The sequence below is a fragment of the Entelurus aequoreus genome, linkage group LG22 (assembly GCF_033978785.1).
Source record: "Entelurus aequoreus isolate RoL-2023_Sb linkage group LG22, RoL_Eaeq_v1.1, whole genome shotgun sequence".
Lineage (NCBI taxonomy): Eukaryota > Metazoa > Chordata > Actinopteri > Syngnathiformes > Syngnathidae > Entelurus > Entelurus aequoreus.
This window is the reverse complement of record NC_084752.1, coordinates 45,444,660-45,472,159: the sequence shown is the minus strand read 5'-3', so window position 1 is coordinate 45,472,159 and position 27,500 is coordinate 45,444,660. Positions and strand designations below refer to the sequence as shown.

General features: G+C 29.4%; 2 protein-coding genes across 4 annotated transcripts in view; both read left to right on the top strand.

Moving 5' to 3' along the window:
- The window catches only part of LOC133639516 (uncharacterized), a 20,703-nt gene extending 7,245 nt beyond the window's left edge, over positions 1-13,458 (top strand). The window contains exons 5-8 of the mRNA XM_062032872.1: positions 1,816-1,992; positions 2,401-2,455; positions 3,649-3,725; positions 13,222-13,458. Of these exons, the coding sequence (XP_061888856.1) occupies positions 1,816-1,992; positions 2,401-2,455; positions 3,649-3,725; positions 13,222-13,226 (314 nt within the window). The 3' untranslated portion in view covers positions 13,227-13,458. The remainder of the gene's footprint in view (positions 1-1,815; positions 1,993-2,400; positions 2,456-3,648; positions 3,726-13,221) is intronic.
- A 7,140-nt stretch (positions 13,459-20,598) lies between these two features.
- The window catches only part of LOC133639515 (cilia- and flagella-associated protein 251-like), a 128,710-nt gene continuing 121,808 nt past the window's right edge, over positions 20,599-27,500 (top strand). For all 3 annotated transcript variants that reach the window (XM_062032870.1, XM_062032868.1, XM_062032871.1), the window contains exon 1: positions 20,599-21,037. The gene's annotated coding sequence lies outside the window, so the exon portion shown is untranslated. The remainder of the gene's footprint in view (positions 21,038-27,500) is intronic.

Genomic DNA, 27,500 nt, shown 5'->3' with positions numbered 1-27,500 from the left:
CAGTTATCCATTCTTGGACAGACTCTGTAACTTCCTCAAGTGGAACACTGACTTCAGATCAGCCACCCCTTCTGCGATAACGGCGCTGATCATCCCTCAGTTTTTGGCAGATATTCCTCAGTTTATCTCCCAGAAAACACCAAGCTGACAACAGAATAATCCAAATGTATTCATAGCCTCACAGAAATGATAATCCACATAGTTTGAACAGGCACATTTTGAAGCATTATTAGTCCCGTGCAAATATGTTTACATGAGATGAACTGATCATAGGTCACTTGATCTCTGAAACAACATTGACTATGACTGGAAGTGGCCTTTATTACCTATGCAACATATGGACAGATTAAAAACTTCAAAAAGAGAATTTAAAACTGAGATGATAACATACCCAACAGAAGGCATGAATAGTTTTGTCAAACAGTTTAATTGATACTGTGGATACCTTCTTAGCGTGGCGGCGAACAGCTGTCTCGTCAGCTGATGCGCGGCTTGGCAACATGCAGCCAAACCCCACTTCATAAAATGATATTTTATCTTACAGCACATCCGCATCCCTAGTCGCCTAGGCAACCCCAGGAAATGGTTGTGTGCATGTAGCGTGCTTAGTCTGGAGCAGGGGTCACCAACGCGGTGCCCGCGGGCACCAGGTCGCCCGTAAGGACCAGATGAGTCGCCCGCTGGCCTGTTCTAAAAATAGCTCAAATAGCAGCACTTACCAGTGAGCTGCCTCTATTTTTTAAATTGTATTTATTTACTAGCAAGCTGGTCTCGCTTTGCCCGACATTTTTAATTCTAAGAGAGACAAAACTCAAATAGAATTTGAAAATCCAATAAAATATTTTAAAGACTTGGTCTTCACTTGTTTAAATTAATTCATTATTTTTTTTATTTTGCTTCTTATAACTTTCAGAAAGACAATTTTAGAGAAAAAATACAACCTTAAAAATTATTTTAGGATTTTTAAACACATATACCTTTTTACCTTTTAAGTTCCTTCCTCTTCTTTCCTGACCATTTAAATCAATGTTCAAGTAAATGTATCCTTTTTATTGTAAAGAATAATGAATACATTTTAATTTAATTTTTCATTTTAGCTGCTGTTTATTTTAACGAAGAATATTTGTGAAATATTTCTTCAAACTTATTATGATTAAAATTCAAAAAAAATATTCTGGCAAAGCTAGAAAATCTGTAGAATCAAATTTAAGTCTTATTTCAAAGTCTTTTGAATTTCTTTTAAAAATTTTGTTCTGGAAAATCTAGATGAAATAATGATTAGTCTTTGTTAGAAATATAGCTCGGTCCAATTTGTTATATATTCTAACAATTATTATTTATTTATTTATTTAACAAAGTGCAAATTGGATTTTAACCTATTTAAAACATGTCATCAAAATTCTAAAATTAATCTTAATCAGGAAAAATGACTAATGATGTTACATAAATTATTATTCTTAATTTTTTAAAAAAGATTCGAATTAGCTAGTTTTTCCTCTTCTTTTTTTCGGTTGAATTTTGAATTTTAAAGAGTCGAAATTGAAGATAAACTATGTTTCAAAATGTAATTGTCATTTTTTTCGTGTTTTCTCCTCTTTTAAACCGTTCAATTAACTGTAAAAATAATTAATTATTAATAATAACATAGAGTTAAAGGTAAATTGAGCAAATTGGCTATTTCTGGCAATTTATTTAAGTGTGTATCAAACTGGTAGCCCTTCGCATGAATCAGTACCCGAAGAAGTAGCTCTTGGTTTCAAAAAGGTTGCTGACCCCTGATCTAACACTACATTATACATGTATTATTATTTTCAGAAACAAGCCCTGATGCTAATAGCAGCTTCCCCGACTCCACCCTCAGTCCTCTGGGAGACAACAGCCTGAGTCTGAGCGTGGTCATCATCCCCGTGGCCCTGGCGGTCCTCATCATCGCCATGATTGTTTTTGGCCTCTTCATCAAACGCAAGTTCAGGAGAGAGCCAGCAAACCCCGGTAAATACTTCCAATGCCACTTGATCACTTATTGTATTTACTGTACAAACCCCGTTTCCATATGAGTTGGGAAATGGTGTTAGATGTAAATATAAACGGAATACAATGATTTGCAAATCCTTTTCAACCCATATTCAGTTGAATATGCTACAAAGACAACATATTTGATGTTCAAACTGATAAAAACAATTTTTTTTGCATATAATCATTAACTTTAGAATTTGATGCCAGCAACACGTTGTTTATATTTACATCCAACACAATTTCCCAACTCATATGGAAACGGGGTTTGTACATTTAGGACCTCAAAGAGTACATTTTTGTCATCATATAAGTCAAATATACACATTTATGTTTTATTTTGGTTGACAAAAGCATGATCCAAAATCACGTTTTGTGTTTGTTCAGATTCAGGAAAAGATGATCCATATCTGGACGGGTCCAGCCTGGACAAAGTGCCAATGTACGTACGTTATAAAAGCATTCTACTGGACATATTTATTTACAAGGTAACATTGTTACGTACAAGTGTAATAAGAAGTTAATAATCAAACTTAAATAAAGTAAAACAACTTAAGTTTTTGAGGACACTGCCACCTAGTGGTGCTTTATAGGTACTACTGGAATTAATGCGATGTGTTGTCTAGCTCGGTGTTTTTCAACCACAGTCTGGTGTGCCGTGGGAGATGATCTAATTTCACCTATTTGGGTTAAAAAATATTGTTTGCAAAGCAGTAATTATAGTCTGCAAATGATGTGTTGTTGTTGAGTGTCGGTGCTGTCTAGAGCTCGGCGGAGTAACCGTGTAATACTCCTCCATATCAGTAGGTAGCTAATTGCTTTGTAAATGTCAGAAACAGCGGGAGGCAGAGTGCAGGTAAAAAGGTGTCTAATGCGTAAACCAAAAATAAACAAAAGGTGAGTGCCCCTAAGAAAAGGCATTGAAGCTTAGGGAAGGCTATGCAGAACCAAACTAAAACTGAAATGGCTACAAAGTCAACAAAAACAGAATGCTGGACGACAGCAAAGACTTACAGCGTGTGGAAGCAGCAGACGGCGTCCACAAAGTACATTCGAACATGACATAACACCAAAATAGGAGCGCAAGACAAGAAGTAAAACACTACACACGTAAAAACAGCAAAAAAGTCCAATTAAGTCAGGGTGTGATGTGACAGGTGGTGACAGTACACCTACTTTGAGACAAGAGCTATAGTGATGCATGCTTGGTTATGCTTTAAAGTCATATCCAACGACTTTTTACTGTCAACTGAGTTTAGTTTTTAAATGATTTCTGCTTTTTCAACGCAAAAAATGTGCCTTGGCTCAAAAAAGGTTGAAAAACACTGCTCTAGCTAGTAGTTCTACTAGCTGAATAGTAGTTTTTTAGGTAATAACTTGTATTGTTGTTAATGTACTGAGCAACATGTCTTCGTGTTCTATGGTTATCATCGCACTTTTCTTCTTTGCCAAGGCCGCTCCTCTCCCGTGGTGACGTCACGTTAGCAGCTCAATGTACACTCACTATTTGGCAACCCTCTGTACTTCTTATTGGTTGTGCTATTAACTTTTTTTGTTTTGTTAAAGGCTTCAACACTTTTACAAACTATGTTATACAAGCTGGTGACCTTTTTTTGTGTGTTGTTTTGTTGTCAGGCCCATGTTTGAAGAAGACGTGCCCTCCGTCTTGGAGCTGGAGATGGAGGAGTTGGACCAGTGGATGAAAAAAGACGGTAAGTTCTTTAGCAGACCAGGCCATGGTGTCATCTGAATGAATACATTAGGACATTTTAAAAATAGCCTGGGAAAAGGTTGAGTAATTACAATGTGTGTGCGTGTGTGTGTGTGTGTGTGTGTGTGTGTGTGTGTGTGTGTGAGTGTGTGTGCGTGTTAAGTTGCACAACACTGTGGTAATGACTGACAGGTGTGCAACTAGCAGAGTGACACAAGCACACACCAATGAAGTTGTCGTTTTACACAAATTAAGTTGAAGTGGCAAGAAAAAAAATCACGGTTTTACAATAATAGTTGTAAATATACACAATGGTATTTTTTAACAAATAATAACATTTTAATTAATTTTTTTAAAGTCTCAATTTGTCAAAAAAAAAAAAAGAGTAATGAATTAAGTTTTAATTTCACAAAAATAAAAATGATAAAAACACACAAAGTTGTGATGTGGTGCTACATGGATGCATCTATCTTTTTACAAGAATAAAGTTGTAGCGGGTGTATAAATAAAGTCATAATTTTACAGGAATAAAATAGTAATTTTGCAAGAATAAAGTAATAATTTTACAGTAATAAAGTTGTAACTTATTACATAAATATTTTAATAATTTTACAAGAATAAAGTTATAACTCATTACATAAATATTTTAATTTTACAAGAATAAAAGTAATAATTTTACAATAATAAAGTTGTAACTCATTACATATTTGTTAATATTTTTACAAGAATAAAATAGTAATTTTACAAGAATAAAGTAATAATTTTACAATAATAAAGTTGTAACTTATTACATAAATATTTTTATAATTTTACAAGAATAAAGTTGTAACTCATTACATAAACATTTTAATTTTACAAGAATAAAATAGTAATTTTACAAGAATAAAGTAATAATTTTACAATAATAAAGTTGTAACTCATTACATATTTGTTAATAATTTTACAGTGATAAAGTTGTAACTTATTACATAAATATTTTAATAATTTTACAAGAATAAAGTTATAACTCATTACATAAATATTTTAATTTTACAAGAATAAAGTAATAATTTTACAATAATAAAGTTGTAACTCATTACATATTTGTTAATATTTTACAAGAATAAAATAGTAATTTTACAAGAATAAAGTAATAATTTTACAATAATAAAGTTGTAACTCATTACATAAATATTTTAATAATTTTACAAGAATAAAGTTATAACTCATTACATAAATATTTTAATTTTACAAGAATAAAATAGTAATTTTGCAAGAATAAAGAAATAATTTTTCAATAATAAAGTTGTAACTCATTACATATTTGTTAATATTTTTACAAGAATAAAATAGTAATTTTACAAGAATAAAGTAATAATTTTACAATAATAAAGTTGTAACTCATTGCATAAATAGTTTTTAATAATTTGACAAGAATAAAGTTGTACCGGCTGTATAAATAAAGTCATAATTTTACAAGAATAAAATAGTAATTTTAAAAGAATAAGGTAATAATTAAACAATAATAAAGTTGTAACTTATTACATAAATATTTTAATAATTTTACAAGAGTAAAGTTATAACTCATTACATAAATATTTTAATTTTACAAGAATAAAATAGTAATTTTACAAGAATAAAGTAATAATTTTTCAATAATAAAGTTGTAACTCATTACATATTTGTTAATATTTTTACAAGAATAAAATAGTAATTTTACAATAATAAAGTAATAATTTTACAATAATAAAGTTGTAACTCAGTACATAAATTTTTAAAAATAATTTGACAAGAATAAAGTTGTACCGGGTGTATAAATAAAGTCATAATTTTACATGAATAAAATAGTAATTTTGCAAGAATAAAGTAATAATTAAACAATAATAAAGTTGTAACTTATTACATAAATATTTTAATAATTTTACAAGAGTAAAGTTATAACTCATTACATAAATATTTTAATTTTACAATAATAAAATAGTAATTTCACAAGAATAAAGTAATAATTTTACAATAATAAGTTGTAACTCATTACATATTTGTTAATATTTTTACAAGAATAAAATAGTAATTTTACAAGAATAAAGTAATAGTTTTACAGTAATAAAGTTGTAACTCATTACATAAATATTTTTTAATAATTTGACAAGAATAAAGTTGTACCGGATGTATAAATAAAGTCATAATTTTACAAGAATAAAATAGTAATTTTGCAAGAATAAAGTAATAATTAAACAATAATAAAGTTGTAACTTATTACATAAATATTTTAATAATTTTACAAGAGTAAAGTTATAACTCATTACATAAATATTTTAATTTTACAAGAATAAAATAGTAATTTTACAAGAATAAAGTGATAATTTTACAATAATAAAGTTGTAACTCATTACATATTTGTTAATATTTTTACAAGAATAAAATAGTAATTTTTGCAAGAATAAAGTCATAATTTTACAAGAATAAAATAGTAATTTTGCAAGAATAAAGTAATAATCTTACAATAATAAAGTTGTAACTTATTACATAAATATTTTAATAATTTTACAAGAATAAAGTTATAACTCATTACATAAATATTTTAATTTTACAAGAATAAAATAGTAATTTTACAAGAATAAAGTAATAATTTTACAATAATAAAGTTCTAACTCATTACATATTGGTTAATATTTTTACAAGAATAAAATAGTAATTTTACAAGAATAAAGTAATCATTTTACAGTAATAAAGTTGTAACTCATTACATAAATATTTTTTAATAATTTGACAAGAATAAAGTTGTACCGGATGTATAAATAAAGTCATAATTTTACAAGAATAAAATAGTAATTTTGCAAGAATAAAGTAATAATTAAACAATAATAAAGTTGTAACTTATTACATAAATATTTTAATAATTTTACAAGAGTAAAGTTATAACTCATTACATAAATATTTTAATTTTACAAGAATAAAATAGGAATTTTACAAGAATAAAGTAATAATTTTACAATAATAAAGTTGTAACTTATTACATAAATATTTTAATAATTTTACAAGAATAAAGTTATAACTCATTACATAAATATTTTAATTTTACAAGAATAAAATAGTAATTTTACAAGAATAAAGTAATAATTTTACAATAATAAAGTTGTAACACATTACATAAATATTTTTTTTAATAATTTGACAAGAATAAAGTTGTACCGGATGTATAAATAAAGTCATAATTTTACAAGAATAAAATAGTAATTTTGCAAGAATAAAGTCATAATTTTACAATAATAAAGTTGTAACTTATTACATAAATATTTTAATAATTTTACAAGAATAAAGTTATAACTCATTACATAAATATTTTAATTTTACAAGAATAAAATAGTAATTTTACAAGAATAAAGTAATAATTTTACAATAATAAAGTTGTAACTCATTACATATTTGTTAATATTTTTACAAGAATAAAATAGTAATTTTACAAGAATAAAGTAATAATTTTACAATAATAAAGTTGTAACTCATTACATAAATATTTTTTAATAATTTGACAAGAATAAAGTTGTACCGGATGTATAAATAAAGTCATAATTTTACATGAATAAAATAGTAATTTTGCAAGAATAAAGTAATAATTAAACAATAATAAAGTTGTAACTTATTACATAAATATTTTAATAATTTTACAAGAGTAAAGTTATAACTCATTACATAAATATTTTAATTTTACAATAATAAAATAGTAATTTCACAAGAATAAAGTAATAATTTTACAATAATAAGTTGTAACTCATTACATATTTGTTAATATTTTTACAAGAATAAAATAGTAATTTTACAAGAATAAAGTAATAGTTTTACAGTAATAAAGTTGTAACTCATTACATAAATATTTTTTAATAATTTGACAAGAATAAAGTTGTACCGGATGTATAAATAAAGTCATAATTTTACAAGAATAAAATAGTAATTTTGCAAGAATAAAGTAATAATTAAACAATAATAAAGTTGTAACTTATTACATAAATATTTTAATAATTTTACAAGAGTAAAGTTATAACTCATTACATAAATATTTTAATTTTACAAGAATAAAATAGTAATTTTACAAGAATAAAGTGATAATTTTACAATAATAAAGTTGTAACTCATTACATATTTGTTAATATTTTTACAAGAATAAAATAGTAATTTTTGCAAGAATAAAGTCATAATTTTACAAGAATAAAATAGTAATTTTGCAAGAATAAAGTAATAATCTTACAATAATAAAGTTGTAACTTATTACATAAATATTTTAATAATTTTACAAGAATAAAGTTATAACTCATTACATAAATATTTTAATTTTACAAGAATAAAATAGTAATTTTACAAGAATAAAGTAATAATTTTACAATAATAAAGTTCTAACTCATTACATATTGGTTAATATTTTTACAAGAATAAAATAGTAATTTTACAAGAATAAAGTAATCATTTTACAGTAATAAAGTTGTAACTCATTACATAAATATTTTTTAATAATTTGACAAGAATAAAGTTGTACCGGATGTATAAATAAAGTCATAATTTTACAAGAATAAAATAGTAATTTTGCAAGAATAAAGTAATAATTAAACAATAATAAAGTTGTAACTTATTACATAAATATTTTAATAATTTTACAAGAGTAAAGTTATAACTCATTACATAAATATTTTAATTTTACAAGAATAAAATAGGAATTTTACAAGAATAAAGTAATAATTTTACAATAATAAAGTTGTAACTTATTACATAAATATTTTAATAATTTTACAAGAATAAAGTTATAACTCATTACATAAATATTTTAATTTTACAAGAATAAAATAGTAATTTTACAAGAATAAAGTAATAATTTTACAATAATAAAGTTGTAACACATTACATAAATATTTTTTTTAATAATTTGACAAGAATAAAGTTGTACCGGATGTATAAATAAAGTCATAATTTTACAAGAATAAAATAGTAATTTTGCAAGAATAAAGTCATAATTTTACAATAATAAAGTTGTAACTTATTACATAAATATTTTAATAATTTTACAAGAATAAAGTTATAACTCATTACATAAATATTTTAATTTTACAAGAATAAAATAGTAATTTTACAAGAATAAAGTAATAATTTTACAATAATAAAGTTGTAACTCATTACATATTTGTTAATATTTTTACAAGAATAAAATAGTAATTTTACAAGAATAAAGTAATAATTTTACAATAATAAAGTTGTAACTCATTACATAAATATTTTTTAATAATTTGACAAGAATAAAGTTGTACCGGATGTATAAATAAAGTCATAATTTTACAAGAATAAAATAGCAATTTTGCAAGAATAAAGTAATAATTTTACAATAATAAAGTTGTAAATTATTACATAAATATTTTAATAATTTTACAAGAGTAAAGTTATAACTCATTACATAAATATTTTAATTTTACAAGAATAAAGTAGTAATTTTACAAGAATAAAGTAATACTTTTACAATAATAAAGTTGTAACTCGTTACATATTTGTCTATATTTTTACAAGAATAAAATAGTAATTTTACAAGAATAAAGTAATAATTTTACAATAATAAAGTTGTAACTCGTTACATAAATATTTTTTTATAATTTGACAAGAATAAAGTTGTACCTTATTACATAAAGTAATAATTTGACAAGAAAAAAGTAATAATTTGACAAGAATAAAGTTATTACTTATTACATAAATAAACTTTTACGAGAACAAAGTTGGATGAAAATAAATTTATAATTTTACCCCAAAAATATGTAATTTTACAATTATAAAGTTATAAAAATTTACGAATTTTTTTTTATTTATTGCGAGAATAGTTATTTAGTTTATTTGAAAATAAAATTACTAGTCTAAAAATGTTTTTTAATTTTTTAAACAAGAATAAAGTAATCATTTTACAAAAATAAACTTATTACATGAATAAAGAAGTAATTTTACAAGAATAAAGTTGTAACTTATTACATGAATAATGAAATAATTTTACAAGAATAAAGCAATAATTTACAAGAATAAATTTGTAACTTATTACATGAATAATGAAATAATTTTACAAGAATAAAGCAATAATTTACAATAATAAAGTTGTAACTTATTACATAAATATTGAAATAATTTTACAACAATAAAGTTGTAACTTATTACATAGATAAATAAATCATTTTACAAGAATATAGTAACAATTTTACAAGAATAAAGTTGTACCTTATTACATAAATAGAGTAATAATTTGACAAGAATAAAGTAATAATTTATAATAAATTATAATTTACTTATTACATAAATGAACTTTTACCAGAACAAAGTTGGATGAAAATAAATGTATATTTTTATCCCAAAAAGATGTCATTTTACAACTATAAAGTTATAATTATTTACGGATTTTTTTTTTTTTATTGCAAGAATAATGATTTAGTTTATTTGAAAATAAAATTACAAGTCTAAAAAATTTTTTTTTTTTTTTTTAACAAGAATAAAGTAATCTTTTAACAAAAATAAACTTATTACATGAATAAAGAAGTAATTTTACAAGAATAAAGTTGTAACTTATTACATAAATAAATAAATCATATTACAAGAATAAAGTTATAATTTACAATAATAAAGTTGTAACTTATTACATAAATATTTTAATAATTTGACAAGAATAAAGTTGTACCTTAATACATAAATAATGAAATAATTTGACAAGAATAAAGTTATTATTTATTACATGAATAAAGAAATACTTTTACCAAAACAAAGTTTGACGAAAATAAATTTATAGTTTTGCCCAAAAAAGATGTAAATTTACAACTGGAAAAAAATTTATATTTTTTGCGAGAATAATTGTTTAGTTTATTTAAAAAAAAAGTTACAAGTCTAAAAATAATTGATTTTTTAAAACAAGAATAAAGTAATTATTTTACAAAAATAAACTTATAACATGAAAAAAGAAGTAATTTTACAAGAATAAAGTTGTAACTTATGACATTAATAAGTAAGTAATTTTACAATAATATAGTTGTAACTTTTTACATGAATAATGAAATAATTTTACAAGAATAAAGCAATAATTTACAAGAATAAAGTTGTAACTTATCACATAAATATTGAAATAATTTTACAAGAATAAAGTTGTAACTCACTACATAAATAAATAAATCTTATTACAAGAATAAAGTTATAATTACGAAAATAAATGTATACTTTTACCCACAAATATGTAATTTTACAACTATAAAGTTATAATCATTTACGAAAAAAAAAAAAAAATTTCTTGCCAGAATAATTATTTAGTTTATTTGAAAATAAAAATACTTGTCTAAAAATTGTTTTTAATTTTTTTAACAAGAATAAAGTAATCATTTTACAAAATAAACTTATTACATGAATAAAGAAGTAATTTTACAAGAATAAAGTTGTAACTTATTACATGAATAAATAAATAATTTTACAAGAATAAAATTGTAACTTATTACATGAATAAAGAAGTCATTTTACATTAATAAAGTTGTAACTTATTACATGAATAATGAAATAATTTTACAAGAATAAAGCAATAATTTACAAGAATAAAATTGTAACTTATTACATAAATATTGAAATAACTTTACAAGAATAAAGTTGTAACTTATTACATAAATAAATAAATAATATTACAAGAATAAAGTTCTAATTTACAAGAATAAAGTTGTAACTTATTACATTGATAAATAAGTCATTTTACAAGAATATAGTAATAATTTTACAAGAATAAAGTTGTAACTTATTACATAAATAAATAAGTATTTTTTTTACCAGAATAAAGTTGGAATTTCACAAAAATGCATTTATAATTTTCCCCCCAAAATTGTAATTTATAAAAGTGTATAAAGTTATGATTAAAAAAAAAAAGGTATTTTTGCAAGAAGAATGCTTTGGTTTATTTAAAAAATAAAGCTAAAAGTCTGGGGAAAAAAGTTTAAATTTTAAAATAAAGTTCCTTCTCTTGTACATGAATAAAATTGTAATTTATTTTTTTAATTTTTACAAGCATATAGTTGCAATTTATTACATAAATAAAACAGTTATTTTAAAAGAATAAGTGATATTTTTACAAAAATAAAGTCAGAACTTCACAAAAACAAATGTATCATTTTACACAAATACAGTTATAATAAATAATAAAGTAATAAATAAATTTATAATTTTACACATTAATTGTTGTAATCTTACAAGTACAACGTTTAAATCGTACGCAAATATGGTTGTATTTTTTGCAAGAATAAAGTTTTGGGTTGTTTTTTTAAGAATAAAGTTACACCCCTACAAAAATAGTTAACATTTTATAACAATAAAGTTCCCATTCCCGTACCGTTTATTACATAAATAAAGTAACAATTTTAAAAGATAAAAATGATAATTTTACAAAAATAAAGTCGTCATTTCACAAAAACATATTTGGCATTTTAGACAAATAAAATTGTGTTCTATTACAAGAATACAAGTTGAAAAGTATAATCTATAATCATACATGAATAAAGTGGTAGTTTTTGTAAAAATACATTTTAAATTTATTTCAAGAATAAAGTTACAATTTTACAAAAAATGTGCTTAACATTTAACAAGAACAAAGTTCTTGTACATGAATAAAGTTGCATTTTTTTACATTTAAAAAAGGTTGTAGTGTTGTAGAAAATGTTTTTCACTTATTGTATAGGAGGAAAATATTTGTATCATATTGTTTATTTCTATCAATGCTGCAGTAAAGTATGAGAAAACTAAAATGTTGACCCTCTCCAAAATATTATGACCAGATATCGGTATGATGCAAAACTATTTTACACAACTGCAACTACAAACCGAAGATAAATAAGAATTTAATCAACTCGTCTGAAAAGTAACTTTTTTCTCCTTGAAACTCGTCTAAAAAGTGACTTTTTTAATGTTTTTGCGAATGATTGCACGTCATTACATAGTGTACCTAAAGAAATGACCCGGTAAAATTGTATTCAAAGAAAAAAAAAATACTTTTAAAGATTCCATGCTTTCTGTGTCAATCAATCAATAAATATGATTACTGCTTGAGTTGAACTACAAGGTGTGGAAACAGTGACCTCTGCTGGATAAAAGACACATAACACAGAGTAATATGTAATGCTGACCACCAGAGGGCGACATTGAAAACTAAATGAATTACGAGGCACACTACATGATGGAAAAAATTGGAAATACAATTTTTATTTTATCTTTTTATTCATTTTTTCAGATAATGAAATAGAAGCAAAAGCTTTATTAATTTCATTAGTTTTCCTACTATATATGAAAATATTAATACAACAAGACGTGTGTGTGTGTGTGTGTGTGTGTGTGTGTGTGTGTGTGTGTGTGTGTGTGTGTGTGTGTGTGTGTGTGTGTGTGTGTGTGTGTGTGTGTGTGTGTGTGTGTGTGTGTGTGTGTGTGTGTGTGTGTGTGTTGTACTGTAAAAAGAAGACTACTCATATCTTTGATTGCTGTGACTGCAGGTTGACAGTGGACATGGACGTGAAAGCAATCAAGCAACATTGTCTTCTTTGTCGCCTCCTAACCTCCAAGTTGATAACAATAATAATAATAATAATAATAATCCCTAAAAAACCCAAGCTGGTGTCTGCACTGAATGTGAAAGTATTTGGATGTGCCTTCATTGTAAATATACTAATACTGTACATTTGACTGTCCTTCTTGTAAATAGTACAGGAATAAAAATGTCCCTGTGGAAACACTTTGTCTTTCTTCCTCTGCATCTTGTCAACATGTCAATTAACTTGAGACTTTTACAACAATTCTCTTCATTTTGTCCACCTTTAGTATCACACTCATTTTTGCATTCTTTGTTAAATGTCAAAAGTGCAACTTCTTAGTTGTAAAAAAAAATAAAACATTATTCTTCTCAAATTTACAGCTGCTTTCTTCTAAAAAAAAATATTATTCTTGTAAAATTGCAACTTTATTCTTGTAAAATTGCAACTTTATTCTTGTAAAAATGCAATTTTTTTCTTGTAAAATTGCAACTTTATTCTTGTAAAAATGCAGCTTTATTCTTGTAAAAATGCAACTTTATTCTTGTAAAATTTAAAGCTGCTTTCTTTTAAAAAAAAAAAAAATTATTCTTGTAAAATTGCAACTTTATTCTTGTAAAATTTAAAGCGGCTTTCTTCTAAAAAAAAATATTATTCTTGTAAAATTGCAACTTTATTCTTGTAAAATTTAATGCGGCTTTCTTCTAAAAAAAATATTATTGTAAAAATGCAGCTTTATTCTTGTAAAAATGCAACTTTATTCTTGTAAAATTTAAAGCTGCTTTCTTCTAAAAAAAATATTATTCTTGTAAAATTGCAACTTTATTCTTGTAAAATTTAAAGCTGCTTTCTTCTAAAAAAATATATTATTCTTGTAAAATTGCAACTTTATTCTGGTAAAATTTAAAGCGGCTTTCTTCTAAAAAAATATAATTCTTGTAAAATTGCAACTTTATTCTTGTAAAAATGAAACTTTATTCTTGTAAAATTTAAAGCTGCTTTCTTCTAAAAAAAAAAAATTATTCTTGTAAAAATGCAGCTTTATTCTTGTAAAAATGCAACTTTATTCTTGTAAAATTTAAAGCTGCTTTCTTCTAAAAAAAACATTATTCTTGTAAAATTGCAACTTTATTCTTGTAAAATTTAAAGCTGCTTTCTTCTAAAAAAAAATATTATTCTTGTAAAATTGCAACTATTCTTGTAAAATTTAAAGCGGCTTTCTTCTAAAAAAATATAATTCTTGTAAAATTGCAACTTTATTCTTGTAAAAATGCAACTTTATTCTTGTAAAATTTAAAGCTGCTTTCTTCTAAAAAAATATTATTCTTGTAAAATTGCAACTTTATTCTTGTAAAATTTAAAGCGGCTTTCTTCTAAAAAATATTATTCTTGTAAAATTGCAACTTTAATCTCGTAAAAATGCAACTTTATTCTTGTAAAATTTAAAGCTGCTTTCTTCTAAAAAAAATATTATTCTTGTAAAATTGCAACTTTATTCTTGTAAAATTTAAAGCGGCTTTCTTCTAAAAAAATATTATTCTTGTAAAATTGCAAATTTATTCTTGTAAAAATGCAACTTTATTCTTGTAAAATTTAAAGCTGCTTTCTTCTAAAAAAAATATTATTCTTGTAAAATTGCAACTTTATTCTTGTAAAATTTAAAGCGGCTTTCTTCTAAAAAAATATAATTCTCGTAAAATTGCAACTTTATTCTTGTAAAAATGCAACTTTGTTCTTTTAAAATTGCAACTTTATTCTTGTAAAAATGAAACTTTATTCTTGTAAAATTTAAAGCTGCTTTCTTTTAAAAAAAATATTACTCTTGTAAAATTGCAACTTTATTCTTGTAAAAATGCAACTTTGTTCTTGTAAAAATTAAACTTTATTCTTGTAAAAATTAAACTTTATTCTTGTAAAATTAAAACTTTATTCTTGTAATTACAACTTTATTCTTGTAAAATTTACAGCTGCATTTTTCTAAAAAAAATATTATTCTTGTAAAATTGCAACTTTTTTGTTGTAAAAATGCAACTTTATTCTTGTAAAAATGCAACTTTATTCTTGTAAAAATGCAACTTTATTCTTGTAAAATGTACAGCTGCATTCTTGTAAAAAAATATATTGTTCTTGTCAAATTAAAACTTTATTCTTGTAATTACAACTTTATTCTTGTAAAATTTACAGCTGCATTCTTATAAAAAATATTATTCTTGTAAAATTGCAACTTTATTCTTGTAGAAATGCTACTTTATTCTTGTAAAAATGCTACTTTATTCTTGTAAAAATGCAACTTTATTCTTGTAATTACAACTTTATTCTTGTAAAATTTACAGCTGCATTCTTCTAAAAAATATTATTGTAAAATTGCAACTTTATTCTTGTAAAAATGCAACTTTATTCTTGTAAAAATGCAACTTTATTCTTGTAAAATTCACAGCTGCTTTCTTCTAAAAAATATAATTCTTGTAAAAATGCAACTTTATTCTTGTAAAAATGCAACTTTATTCTTGTAAAATGTACAGCTGCATTCTTGTAAAAAATATATTATTCTTGTAAAATTAAAACTTTATTCTTGTAATTACAACTTTATTCTTGTAAAATTTACAGCTGCATTCTTCTATGAAATATTATTCTTGTAAAATTGCAACTTTATTCTTGTAAAAATGCAACGTTATTCCTGTAAAAATGCAACTTTATTCTGGTAAAATGTACAGCTGCATTCTTGTAAAAATATATTATACAACTTAAGTAATTTGAAAATATGTCATTTCTTGTAAACAATCACAAACGTTTCAGTGTCAAAAAAACTACATTAAACTTAATTCTGGTAAAATGTCAACTGTATTCTTTTAAAAATACATCATTGATGCAAAAATACGTCATCCTTGTAAGACACACAGCTGCATTCCAGCAAAATTACAAAATAGTTCCTCTTAAAATTCCAACTTGATTCCATCCATTTTCTACCGCTTGTCCGTTTCGGGGTTCAACTTGATTGATTTACAGTAAACATACAACTTAAGTAATATCAAAATGTGTATTTCTTGTACAAATTCATAGATGTATTCTTTTTAATTGTGGTAGAAGTTTATTCCTTTAAAAATACATCATTGATGTAAAAATACAACGTTGTTCTTGTAAAATGTACACATGTATGCGTTCAACTCTTTTTTTGGTATGCCGTTGATGTTGACAACTTCCTCAGATGAACTTTGACCTCTGAAGACATCACATCATCTTTGTGTCGGATGCTAATTAGCAAGCAATTGCGTGCCAATTTGCTAAAGACATTAGCGACGTTAGCGCTCAAAACAAAGTTATTCTTTAAAGTCCCTTTAGAAAGTGTTCATCCCCCACTTCTTATCAAGTTGATCAGCAGTCCTTCTGACAGACAACATTATTTACTCATGTTCAAAATGCAGAATGTTTGCGTCACTGCTAATCAATTAGCAACGGTGAAACTTTCCTTGGCCGTCCAACAATGAGATGTTGAGCAGGAACTCCGCTCCGACTGGAAATAGTTGCATGACTCTTTAGATAAGATCATCACTTACAATACATCAGACAAGGCAAGAAGATTTAGAACCTTCACGTGGGGGAATTTGATGTGCTTTTTCTCTACAACTAATTCATAAATGTTCAAAAAATCTGTAGATAAAACTGTTACCAAGTTTTCAGCTGAAAAATGATTGAGGTAAAACATTTTAAAAAATGTTCCTTTATAATATTTTTACAGAGCCCCTAAAGGGACATGGGGGGATTTTTTTTTTTTATACTTAAAATTTTTAAATTTTTTTTTTAGACATGTATGTCGTGCGCACAAGAAAGTTTCTCCTGCGCACGAGATACATGTCTAAAAAATGTAAAAAAATGAATAAAAATTATTACTTTTTTAATTTTTTTTATAACTTTATAAAAAGTTTATCGTGCGCAGGAGAAACTTTCTCGTGCGCATGAGATACATGTCTAAAAAAAAAAAAATTATACATTTATTTTTTTATAACTTTATAAAAAGTTTCTCGTGCGCACGAGATACATGTCTAAAAAATGTAAAAAAATAAATAATTAATTATTACTTTTTAATTTTTTTTTTTATAACTTTATAAAAAGTTTCTCGTGCGCACGAGATACATGTACGGAGCCCCTAAAGGGACATGGGAATTTTTTTTTTTTTAGACATGTATCTCGTGCGCACGAGAAAGTATCTCGAGAAACTTTTTATAAAAAAAATAAAAAAAAATAAAAAAATATATATATATATATAGTGCTGTTTTATATAGTGCTGTTTTATATAGTGTTGTTTTGCATTGTGCTGTTTTATATAGTGCTGTTTTATATAGTGCTGTTTTGTATAGTGCTGTTTTATTTATTTTATTTACATACAAACAAAGAAATAGAAATGATCAAAAAATGTACAGAAACATGTACAAAACAACGGCAGGGTGTTGTAAACTCCATAAAGCAACTAAAATAGAATGCAAAATATATATATGTATATATATATGTAACAAAGTGTAAAGCCATAGAGTCACACAAGTTCCGTAAATAATCCAAATTTTTTGGTTGTTAGAGGTTAGAAAGCGTTTCAAAGTAAAGTTCTAATTCTTTTTTAAAGGCACAAAAAACAGGTCTGGTATTGAGAAACTTACATTTATGAATATAAAACTTAGCCAACAGTATAATGAGGTTGCAAAGAAAAAATCCTTTTCAAATTTGTTTTCATACTGTGTAAATTTATATATATATACCAGACCTGGGCATTGTGCGGCCCGCGGGCCGCATCCGGCCCTTTGTACGTCCCTGTCCGGCCCGCGTGAGGCCAATTATAAATTACAAAATAAATTTTAAAAAGCATCTATTTCGAGTGTGCAATACAACGGTGCTGCTTTTGTTTTGAAAAGCGTTATTTGTATTACTTCCGTGTGGACGTATCCTCGTGCGCGCAGCGGCAATCTCAAATTACAAAATAAATTTTAAAAAACATTTTTGTCGTGCGTGCAATACAACTGTGCTGCTTTTATTTTGAAAAGTGTTATATGTGCGTATGTCCTGTGAGGGAAGGCGCACAGCGACAAGTGATGCCCGGTTAAAGTTGATGACGAATGGCGTGTTTTCAACAAGACAAGTAAAGGTAAAGCTGTGTGCTTATTTGTGGTACACACGTTGCTGTGTTTAAAGAATATAGTGTAACGACCTGCTGAAGTAGATGTTGTCTTCTTGAGTTGCGTAAATGAGGAGTGAGGAGACGTGCGTGTGGAAGGAACGAGATATGTTGAGCTGTGTTAGTATAGCTTGCTCAATAAAAGTTTAAAAAGAGCGTCAGACTTGATGTGCACTTCTTCTGGACGCTACAATTGGTGGCAGAAGTAAAACTTTGCGCATACTGCACTGTTTGTGTGCTACGTCATCGGGAGGTACGTGCCACGCGAGGAGCTCGCCGCAAAGAGAGAGAGAGAGAGAGAGAGAGAGAGAGAGAGAGCGTTTACAGGTGCAGCCACGCTGCTTGCCACGGGGGGAATTCCGCCCTCAATGAAGACTCCCAGGTTTGATGGCAAGGCGAACTGGGAGGCATTTCATCCCACTTCTGACATCAATTGTAGCGTCCAGAAGAAGTGCACACCAAGTCTGATGCACTTTTTAAACTTTTATTGAGCATGCTATACTAACACAGCTCAACTTATCTCGTTCTTTCCAAAAGGAAAACCAATCCTCACTCCTCATTTCCGCAACAGCAACGCTTCCTTCTTCTTCGCCAATCACCTTACAGGCGTGCTACGTTCACAACAAAGAGGATGCAGGATAAAGTGACAGAAATTGAAATTTTTGTATTGTAATATACATCAGGAAGTGTTGTGTAAGAAAGTGTTAAAAATAAAACCATCAAAAGCAATCTGCTTTTGTATAAAGATAAGTTAGGTTAAATGAAAATATTATTATTATTATTATCTATCTTACGGTATATCAAAAATAATTTGAGCAAAATTTAATTGAAATATTGTCAGTGTGGCCCTCCAGCAGTGCTCGGGTTGCTCATGCGGCCCCCGGTAAAAATTAATTGCCCACCCCTGATATATACAGTATATATATATATATATATATATATATATATATATATATATATATATATATATATATATATATATATATATATATATATTTTATTTTTATTTATTTTTTTCTTCTTTTTTTTCCAAATTTTTTATAAACCTTTATTAATAAATTGCAACATTTACAAACAATCGAGAAATAATTATAATCAAAATAAGTACAAATCAGCGCCAGGGGGTTGTAACTTTTATATATATATATATATATATATATACAGTATATATATATATATATATATATATATATATATATATATATATATATATATATATATATATATATATATATATATATATATATATACATAAAAAAATAAAAAATAAAAATAAAAATAAATATATATATGTATATATTTATTTTTATTTTTATTTATTTTTATTTTTATTTTTTTATTTATATATTTCTATTTATTTTTATTATTTTTTTTATAAACCTTTATTTATAAATTTCAACATTTACAAACAGTTGAGAAATAATAATCAAAGTAAGTACATAAACAGTACAAAACAGCTTCAGTAACTTCAAAGTAACTAAAACAGACTGCAAAATATATGTGTATATATATATATATATATATAACAAACAAAGTGTAAAGCTATAGACTCACACAGGTTCTGTAAAAAATCCAAATTTGGCACACAGCATCATCGTTTTCACAGCTTTTTGGTTGTTAGAGGTTAGAAAGCATTTTAAAGTAAAGTTCTAATTCTTTTTCAAAGGCACAAAAAACAGGTCGGGTATTGAGAAACTTACATTTATGAATATAAAACTTAGCCAATAGTATAATGAGGTTGGAAAGATAAAATTCCTTTTCAAATTTTTTTACATACTGTGTAAATTATTTTATATATATATATATATATATATATATATATATATATATATATATATATATATATATATATATATATATATATATATATATATATATATATATATAAAAATCATTTTTTTATTTTAATTTTTTTTAATTTTTTTTTTATAAACCTTTATTTATAATTGCAATATTTACAAACAAACAAGAAATAATAATAATCAAAATAAGTACAAAAACAGTTCAAATCAGCGCTAGGGGGTTGTAACTTTTGTATATATATATATATATATATATATATATATATATATATATATATATATATATATATATATATATATATATATATATATATATATATATATATATATATATATATAGCTGCCAAAAGAAAATGACGTCAAACTCGATGGCCGCCGGGAAGGCATATGTGACGTCACATCCCCGCGACAGCCATTTGTCAAGAGACGAGCAAATCTACTGGCAGTGGTGGCGGCAGTCAACGCCAAATTACCCCCGTTCGACAAGCCCTTTTCTGCCATTAGACGCACCCCCTTCTCGTCACCAACGGAGGCCGTTAAAGCGGGCGACGTAAAGGGACATCATCGACATCTTCCCGGCGGTGTTAGCGTACTGCTTTGACCGGAGCGGCTAATGCTAGCTAGCCGACACACGGAGCGATGCTAGTTAGCCGGTGCTGCTAACGTGTCGCCCTGCAGCACACACGGGGGAAGGAGCCACGGAAAGGGGGAGAGTCTCCGGCGTTGGCGCCTGTAAGCTGACGAGGACCCGGCTTTGACGACCACCAGGAAGCTACCGGAGAGGCCCGCTGTTCCCGTGCATCCTTTTATCTCCGAGGTAAACACACTAACACTCCAGCGGGCCTAGCATTAGCCGGCTAAGCTAATGCTAACAGCCCGCTCATCACACCTGTGTTGATGTCTCTTTACTGACTTTTATGCAGGGAATACTACAACGTAGCATAGTTGTGTCTGCTTCTCTTTGAAACTTTGCCTCATGTTAAAGTTAAAGTACCACTAATAGTCACACACATAGACATCTTCTAAGTAGACGCAGCATTGGCTGCTGTGACGCGAGAAATTGGGCCGCCATCTTGAAGTGGTGATGAGGAGCCGGCGAACAGCCTAAACTGACAGTTGCCCGGTAGAAAACAAAGATGCCGGGCTGGTGTTTAGCGTTTTCCTGCTCAAATGAGCGGACTGTTGAAAATAGGAATCGGGGGATTACTTTTCACAAGTAAGATTAGACTTAGACTTCCTTTTTATTGTCATTTAAATTTGAACTTTACAGTACAGATAAGAACAACATTTAATTTCATTAGCTCATGGTAGTGCAGGATAAAAAAGCAATAAGGTGCATATATAAATAAATAAATAGGTTACTGTACAGATAAATATATTGCACTTTTTCACATGCGTCCACGTTTATGGATGTATGTTATATTGTCTTTTTTATTCCAGCGAGTTAATCCATTTTGGGGGCAGTTGAGGGGATTTTTATGATGCGTTCAAGAGTCTTACGGCCTGAGGGAAGAAGCTGTTACAGAACCTGGAGGTTCTGCTTCGGAGGCTGCGGAACCTCTTTCTAGAGTCCAGCAGTGAAAACAGTCCTTGGTGGGGGTGGGAGGAGTCTTTGTAGATTTTCTGAGCCCTGGTCAGGCAGCGGCTTTTTGCGATCTCCTGGATAGGAGGAAGAGGAGTCCTGATGATCTTTTCCGCCGTCCTCACCACTCTCTTGAGAGACTTCCAGTCTGAGGCACTGCAGGCTCCAGTCCAGACAGAGATGCTGTTGGTCAGCAGGCTCTCTATAGTGCCTTTGTCTGTAGAATATTTAACATTAACGCACTATTGGTTGTATTTTGTGAAAAGAATATTACCACACAGTTGAGAAATAGCAAAGATCTTCAATAGTACTGAAATCGTAGCCGCTAGCAGAGTGTTTTTCAACCACTGTGCCGCGGCACACTAGTGTGCCGCGGCACACTAGTGTGCCGTGAGACATTGCCTGGTGTGCCGTGGGAAATTATGCAACTTCACCTAATTTATCCCAAAAATATTTGTTGCAAATCAATAATTATGATTCTCGCTCGGAAAAGGGTGGAGTGCCATCTCCGGGTTGCGGAGGAGACCCTGCTCCAAGTGGAGGAGTTCAAGTACCTTGGAGTCTTGTTCACGAGTGAGGGAAGAGTGGATCGTGAGATCGACAGGCGGATCGTGCGGCGTCTTCAGTAATGCGGACGCTGTATCGATCTGTTGTGGTGAAGAAGGAGCTGAGCCGGAAGGCAAAGCACTCAATTTACCGGTCGATCTATGTTCCCATCCTCACCTATGGTCATGAGCTTTGGGTTATGACCAAAAGGACAAGATCACGGGTACAAGCGGCCGAAATTAGTTTTCTCCGCCGGGTGGCGGGGCTCTCCCTTAGAGATAGGGTGAGAAGCTCTGTCATCCGGGAGAAGCTCAAAGTAAAGCCGCTGCTCCTCCACATGGAGAGGAGCCAGATGAGGTGGTTCGGGCATCTGGTCAGGATGCCATCCGAACGCCTCCCTAGGGAGGTGTTTAGGGCACGTCCGACCGGTAGGAGGCCACGGAGAAGACCCAGGACATGTTGGGAAGACTATGTCTCTCGGCTGGCCTGGGAACGCCTCGGGATCCCCCAGGAAGAGCTGGACAAAGTGGCTGGGGAGAGGAAAGTCTGGGCTTCCCTGCTTAGGCTGCTGCCCCCGTGACCCGACCTCGGATAAGTGGAAGAAGATGGATGGAATCAATAATTATAATCTGCCAATAAAGTGCCGTTGCTTAGTGTCTGTGCTGTGTAGAACCCGGCAGGGCAACCACGTAATACTCCATGTCAGTAGGTGGCAGCAGGTAGTTCATTTCTTTGTAAATGTCGGAATGTGTCGGGTGAGACGACGACGGTTTGTTGTCATCCCAATATGCAGACCACAGCGGGAGGCGGCGTGCAGGTAAAAAAGGTATGTAATGCTTAAACCCAAAATGAACGAAAGGGAAAGGAAAAGGCTATGCAAAACGAAAGTCAAACTGAACTAGCTACAAAGTAAACAGAGACTGAATGCTGGACGACAGCAACAACTTACGACGTCCACAAAGCACATCAGTACATGACATGACAATCAACAATGTCCTCACAAAGAAGGATAGCAACAACGTAAATAGCCTTGCTTGCTAATAAAAGCAGGTGCGCGGAATAGCGCTCAAAGGAAGACATGAAGCTGCTACAGGAAAACACTAACAAAACAGGAAGGGCCACCAAAATAACAGCGCAAGACAAGAACTAAAGCACTACACACAGGAAGATACCAACAAACTCAAAATAAGGCACGACGACCTGGTGGAGTTAACTTTTTTAACGTTTTCTGCTGGTGGTGTGCCTCCAGATTTTTTTTAATGAAAAAAATGTGCCTTGCCTCAAAAAAGTTTGAAAAACACTGCGCTAGCAAACAAGAGTATGACCATAATATAATTGCTTGTCAATGAAATTAGTTAAATTTAAACATGTCATACTTGAATAACATAAAGTTGAAATAAATGATGAAGATAAAGATTGTAAAAGCCAGATTGTTGGTTTTAGCTGATATAAAGACTTTCAGGTGTTTATATATGTTTACGTTTAAGTATTTGGCAGACACTTTTATCCAAAGCGACATACATACAAAATACATATAAAACAATCACTGTAAACATGATCATTTAAGGGAAGAATGTAATACAAAATATCAATACAAAGTGTCAAGACAGAATAAACTCTGCTGCTGCAGCAACAGAGATACAGTCTATAGGATATATAGATATTTAATGTATTCATACATTGTTTATGTATGATATACACATGTATATATAATCTAATCATATTGTTTCTTCAATTTAAAAATAGCTGACCGTTTTTTCCCCCCTTCTCTGGGATTATATTCCCAGTTTTGATCTGGGACGTCTGGTCACTTATAGCATATAAGAATATTCTATTACTGTTAAGCAAACTATGAATAATAAAACACGTGTCCTTTATCATAGCTACACGTATGAGAAAAAAGCATGTGAAAATCAGTGGTATTCAGTGAGGTAAGATGAATTAAATGCGCTGACAGTTCATTGCTCCTGCCAAATGAATTGCACTGAGTGGAGCAGATCACCACTCCAAGATGGCGGCCCGCGTCTCGTCAGCGCCAGTAGGCAGTAGCGCTCCATGCTGCGTACCCTTAGAAGATGTCTATGGTCACACACACTACGTGTGGGGAAATTACCCTCTACATTTGACCCATCCCCGTGCTCCACCCCCTGGGAGGTGAGGGGAGCAGTGAGCAGCAGCGGTGGCTGCGCCCGGGAATCATTTTTGGTGATTTAACCCCCAAATCCAACCTTTGATGCTGAGTGCCAAGCAGGGAGGTAATGGGTCCCATTTTTATAGTCTTTGGTATGACTCTCTAACCACAAGGCCACTGAGCAGGTTCGCTGTAGACTACCACAATATAGGAAATAATTACTGCTTTTTTTTTCATTTTCATTTATTCATTTATTTCAGGCAATGACATAAAAAAAGGTAATGTACAGTATGTAAGCATGATGGTCCGGTTTTGCCTGAAAGGGAGTGGGAAGAAGATCATTTATTTAATCCCACCCCCAGTTCTCCAATCAGTGATTATTACATTGAGTTTCACTATTACTTTGATTAAGGATTATAATACACATGTTGTATCATAGTGGCATTACCACAGGTAACAATAATTGTTACACTGTAACAATCATTTGTATCAACAATGTAGGAAGAATGAACATACCAACAATGATAATAGGCAAAATACCAACAATGGTAATAGACAACATAGCAACAATGGTAATAGACAACATAGCAACAATGGTAATAGGCAAAATACTAACAATGGTAATAGACAAAATACCAACAATGGTAATAGACAACATACCAACAATGGTAATAGACAACATACCAACAATGGTAATAGACAACATACCAACAATGGTAATAGACAACATACCAACAATGGTAATAGACAACATCGCAAAAATGGTAAGGAAACATTGAGCACATGTTAACACTTTGAGACAGAGTACAACCGCAGGTCAAATTAAAGACCCTCATCTCTATATTTGAACCAGACCCAATGTTTGTATAATAGTTTAAATCCATTAATAGTTTGGCATTGCTTGTGTTGTAAGTCCAGTTTGTTCCATAGTTTTACTCCGCATACAGACACACAAAAACATTTACGTGTGGTTTGAGCTCTCGGCAATAAGAAATATCCTGACTACACACTTGTATGTTGTTTTCACATTGCTACTGACGCACACCTTTTTTTTTTTACACCTGTATGACTGTTAAGTAAGTTAAACTCATGAATATTTTCATCAAATATGGTTGTACATACAGTATAGGGATAAAAACTGTTTAATATACAGTATATTGACAATTATTAATGGTGTAACGATTAATCAATATATTGATTTATATTTCTTAGATCAGTGGTTCTCAAATGTATTTCACCAAGTAAATGGTAAATGGGTTATACTTGTATAGCGCTTTTCTACCTTCAAGGTTCTCAAAGCGCTTTGACACTATTTCCACATTCACCCATTCACACACACATTCACACACTGATAGCGGGAGCTGCCATGCAAGGCGCTAACCACCACCCATCAGGAGCAAGGGTGAAGTGTCTTGCTCAAGGACACAATGGACGTATGGAGGTTGGTAGAAGGTGGGGGATCGAACCAGGGACCCTCAGGTTGCTGGCACGGCCACTCTCCCAACCGCGCCACGCCATCCCCACCTCAGAAAACACTAAGCTCCCAAAGTACCACTATAATGACCAATATGACAATACATTAGCATAGTAGGCCCAAGTATGTATTAAAACAAAGCCAGGGTATTATTTAACAAGTATATTTAATATTTTAGGATTATTTTGGATAGTATTTTATGTTTTTACATTTTTTAATTGTATTTATGTTGTAACAAATTATGTTATGTTTCACATGTAGTTTATTTAATTTATTTTGTAGTTTTCCATGGCTTTGAAGGCATCATTGTTACGTGCAGCTTTCTCTGCCAGTGTTGGTCTTTGTTTACTAGAGTTCTGCGAGTTGATGGGCTGAGTGAGGCTGGACATAAGTGGAGAATGTGGGGAACATTTGGTTCCCACGCCTGTTGTGTGATAGTAATGCTTGAGTAAGACGCTTCTGTTTGTGTCCTAAATGTTTATTTTGGGGTCGACTACGGCCTGCAGTAGTCTAATTGTAACAACTTCCATTGAAGGCTTTTAAACCTTTGGTAACGGCTCGAGTAACGTCATTACAATATATAAAAATTGATTCTTTGGCATTCTACTTCTACTTGTCCTCATTGGGGTCACGGGTGAGCTAGATCATATCCCAGTTGACGTTAGGCGAGAGGCTGGGTACAGACACAGAGATCAGAAGAAGCATTCACTATGCAAGTAAAAGTACATTTACAAAAGTAAAAAGTACACCTAAAACACACAATTTTGGTAACATGTGAAAGTATCTGGTTAGTCTGAGTACTATTGCTAAAAGTCTCATCCATCTAGTTATGATGGTAACACAGAACAGACTATTTTAGTTTCCCATGAGTATATTTTGTCCAAGATCCGTAACAAATTGGAGGTCAAGCATCGTTCCAGTATGGGTATGCAGTGACGCTGTGTTTATATACACTCACTGGGAACTCTGATGATAATGGAGATTGTGCGCCTTCACCCCCATGCTGCTGTAAGGTTCAAACTGCTTGTCGTGTGCTACGTTGCTTTTAAGTGTCAATCTCAGTTTCTAGATGTTCTCCTGAGAATATCAACAAGTTGACCAGACGGAAAACAGTGAAGTCGGCGTTTGACATTTGTAGCAGTAATTGCCAATAAGTGCAAAGACGCTTCATGTTGTGTGTCACATGTCGACAGATTACAAGCCGGGATTGAACCTGCGTCACTTCTGTGCCTGTTTGGCTTCTGTTTCCTTCTACTTAGGTCCGTGTCCCTTTAAGACTAAATAAGAGCTTTCCAACTAAACCTGATGCCCTTGCTTGTATTTATATGAACATTAGTAACCTACTTGTACTGCCAGCTTCTTACACACGCTTGCACAGTAGTTTCACACAAAAGTAATATAATGGTGAAAAGCCCAACTTTCACCATAATAAAACCTTTATAACTGTACAGGCAATGTTTGACTTACATTTCTTTACCCTCAGGATTGAAAAGGTCAATAAAAGTCATAACACTGTCTTATATACATTTTAGGGCTGTCGAAATTAA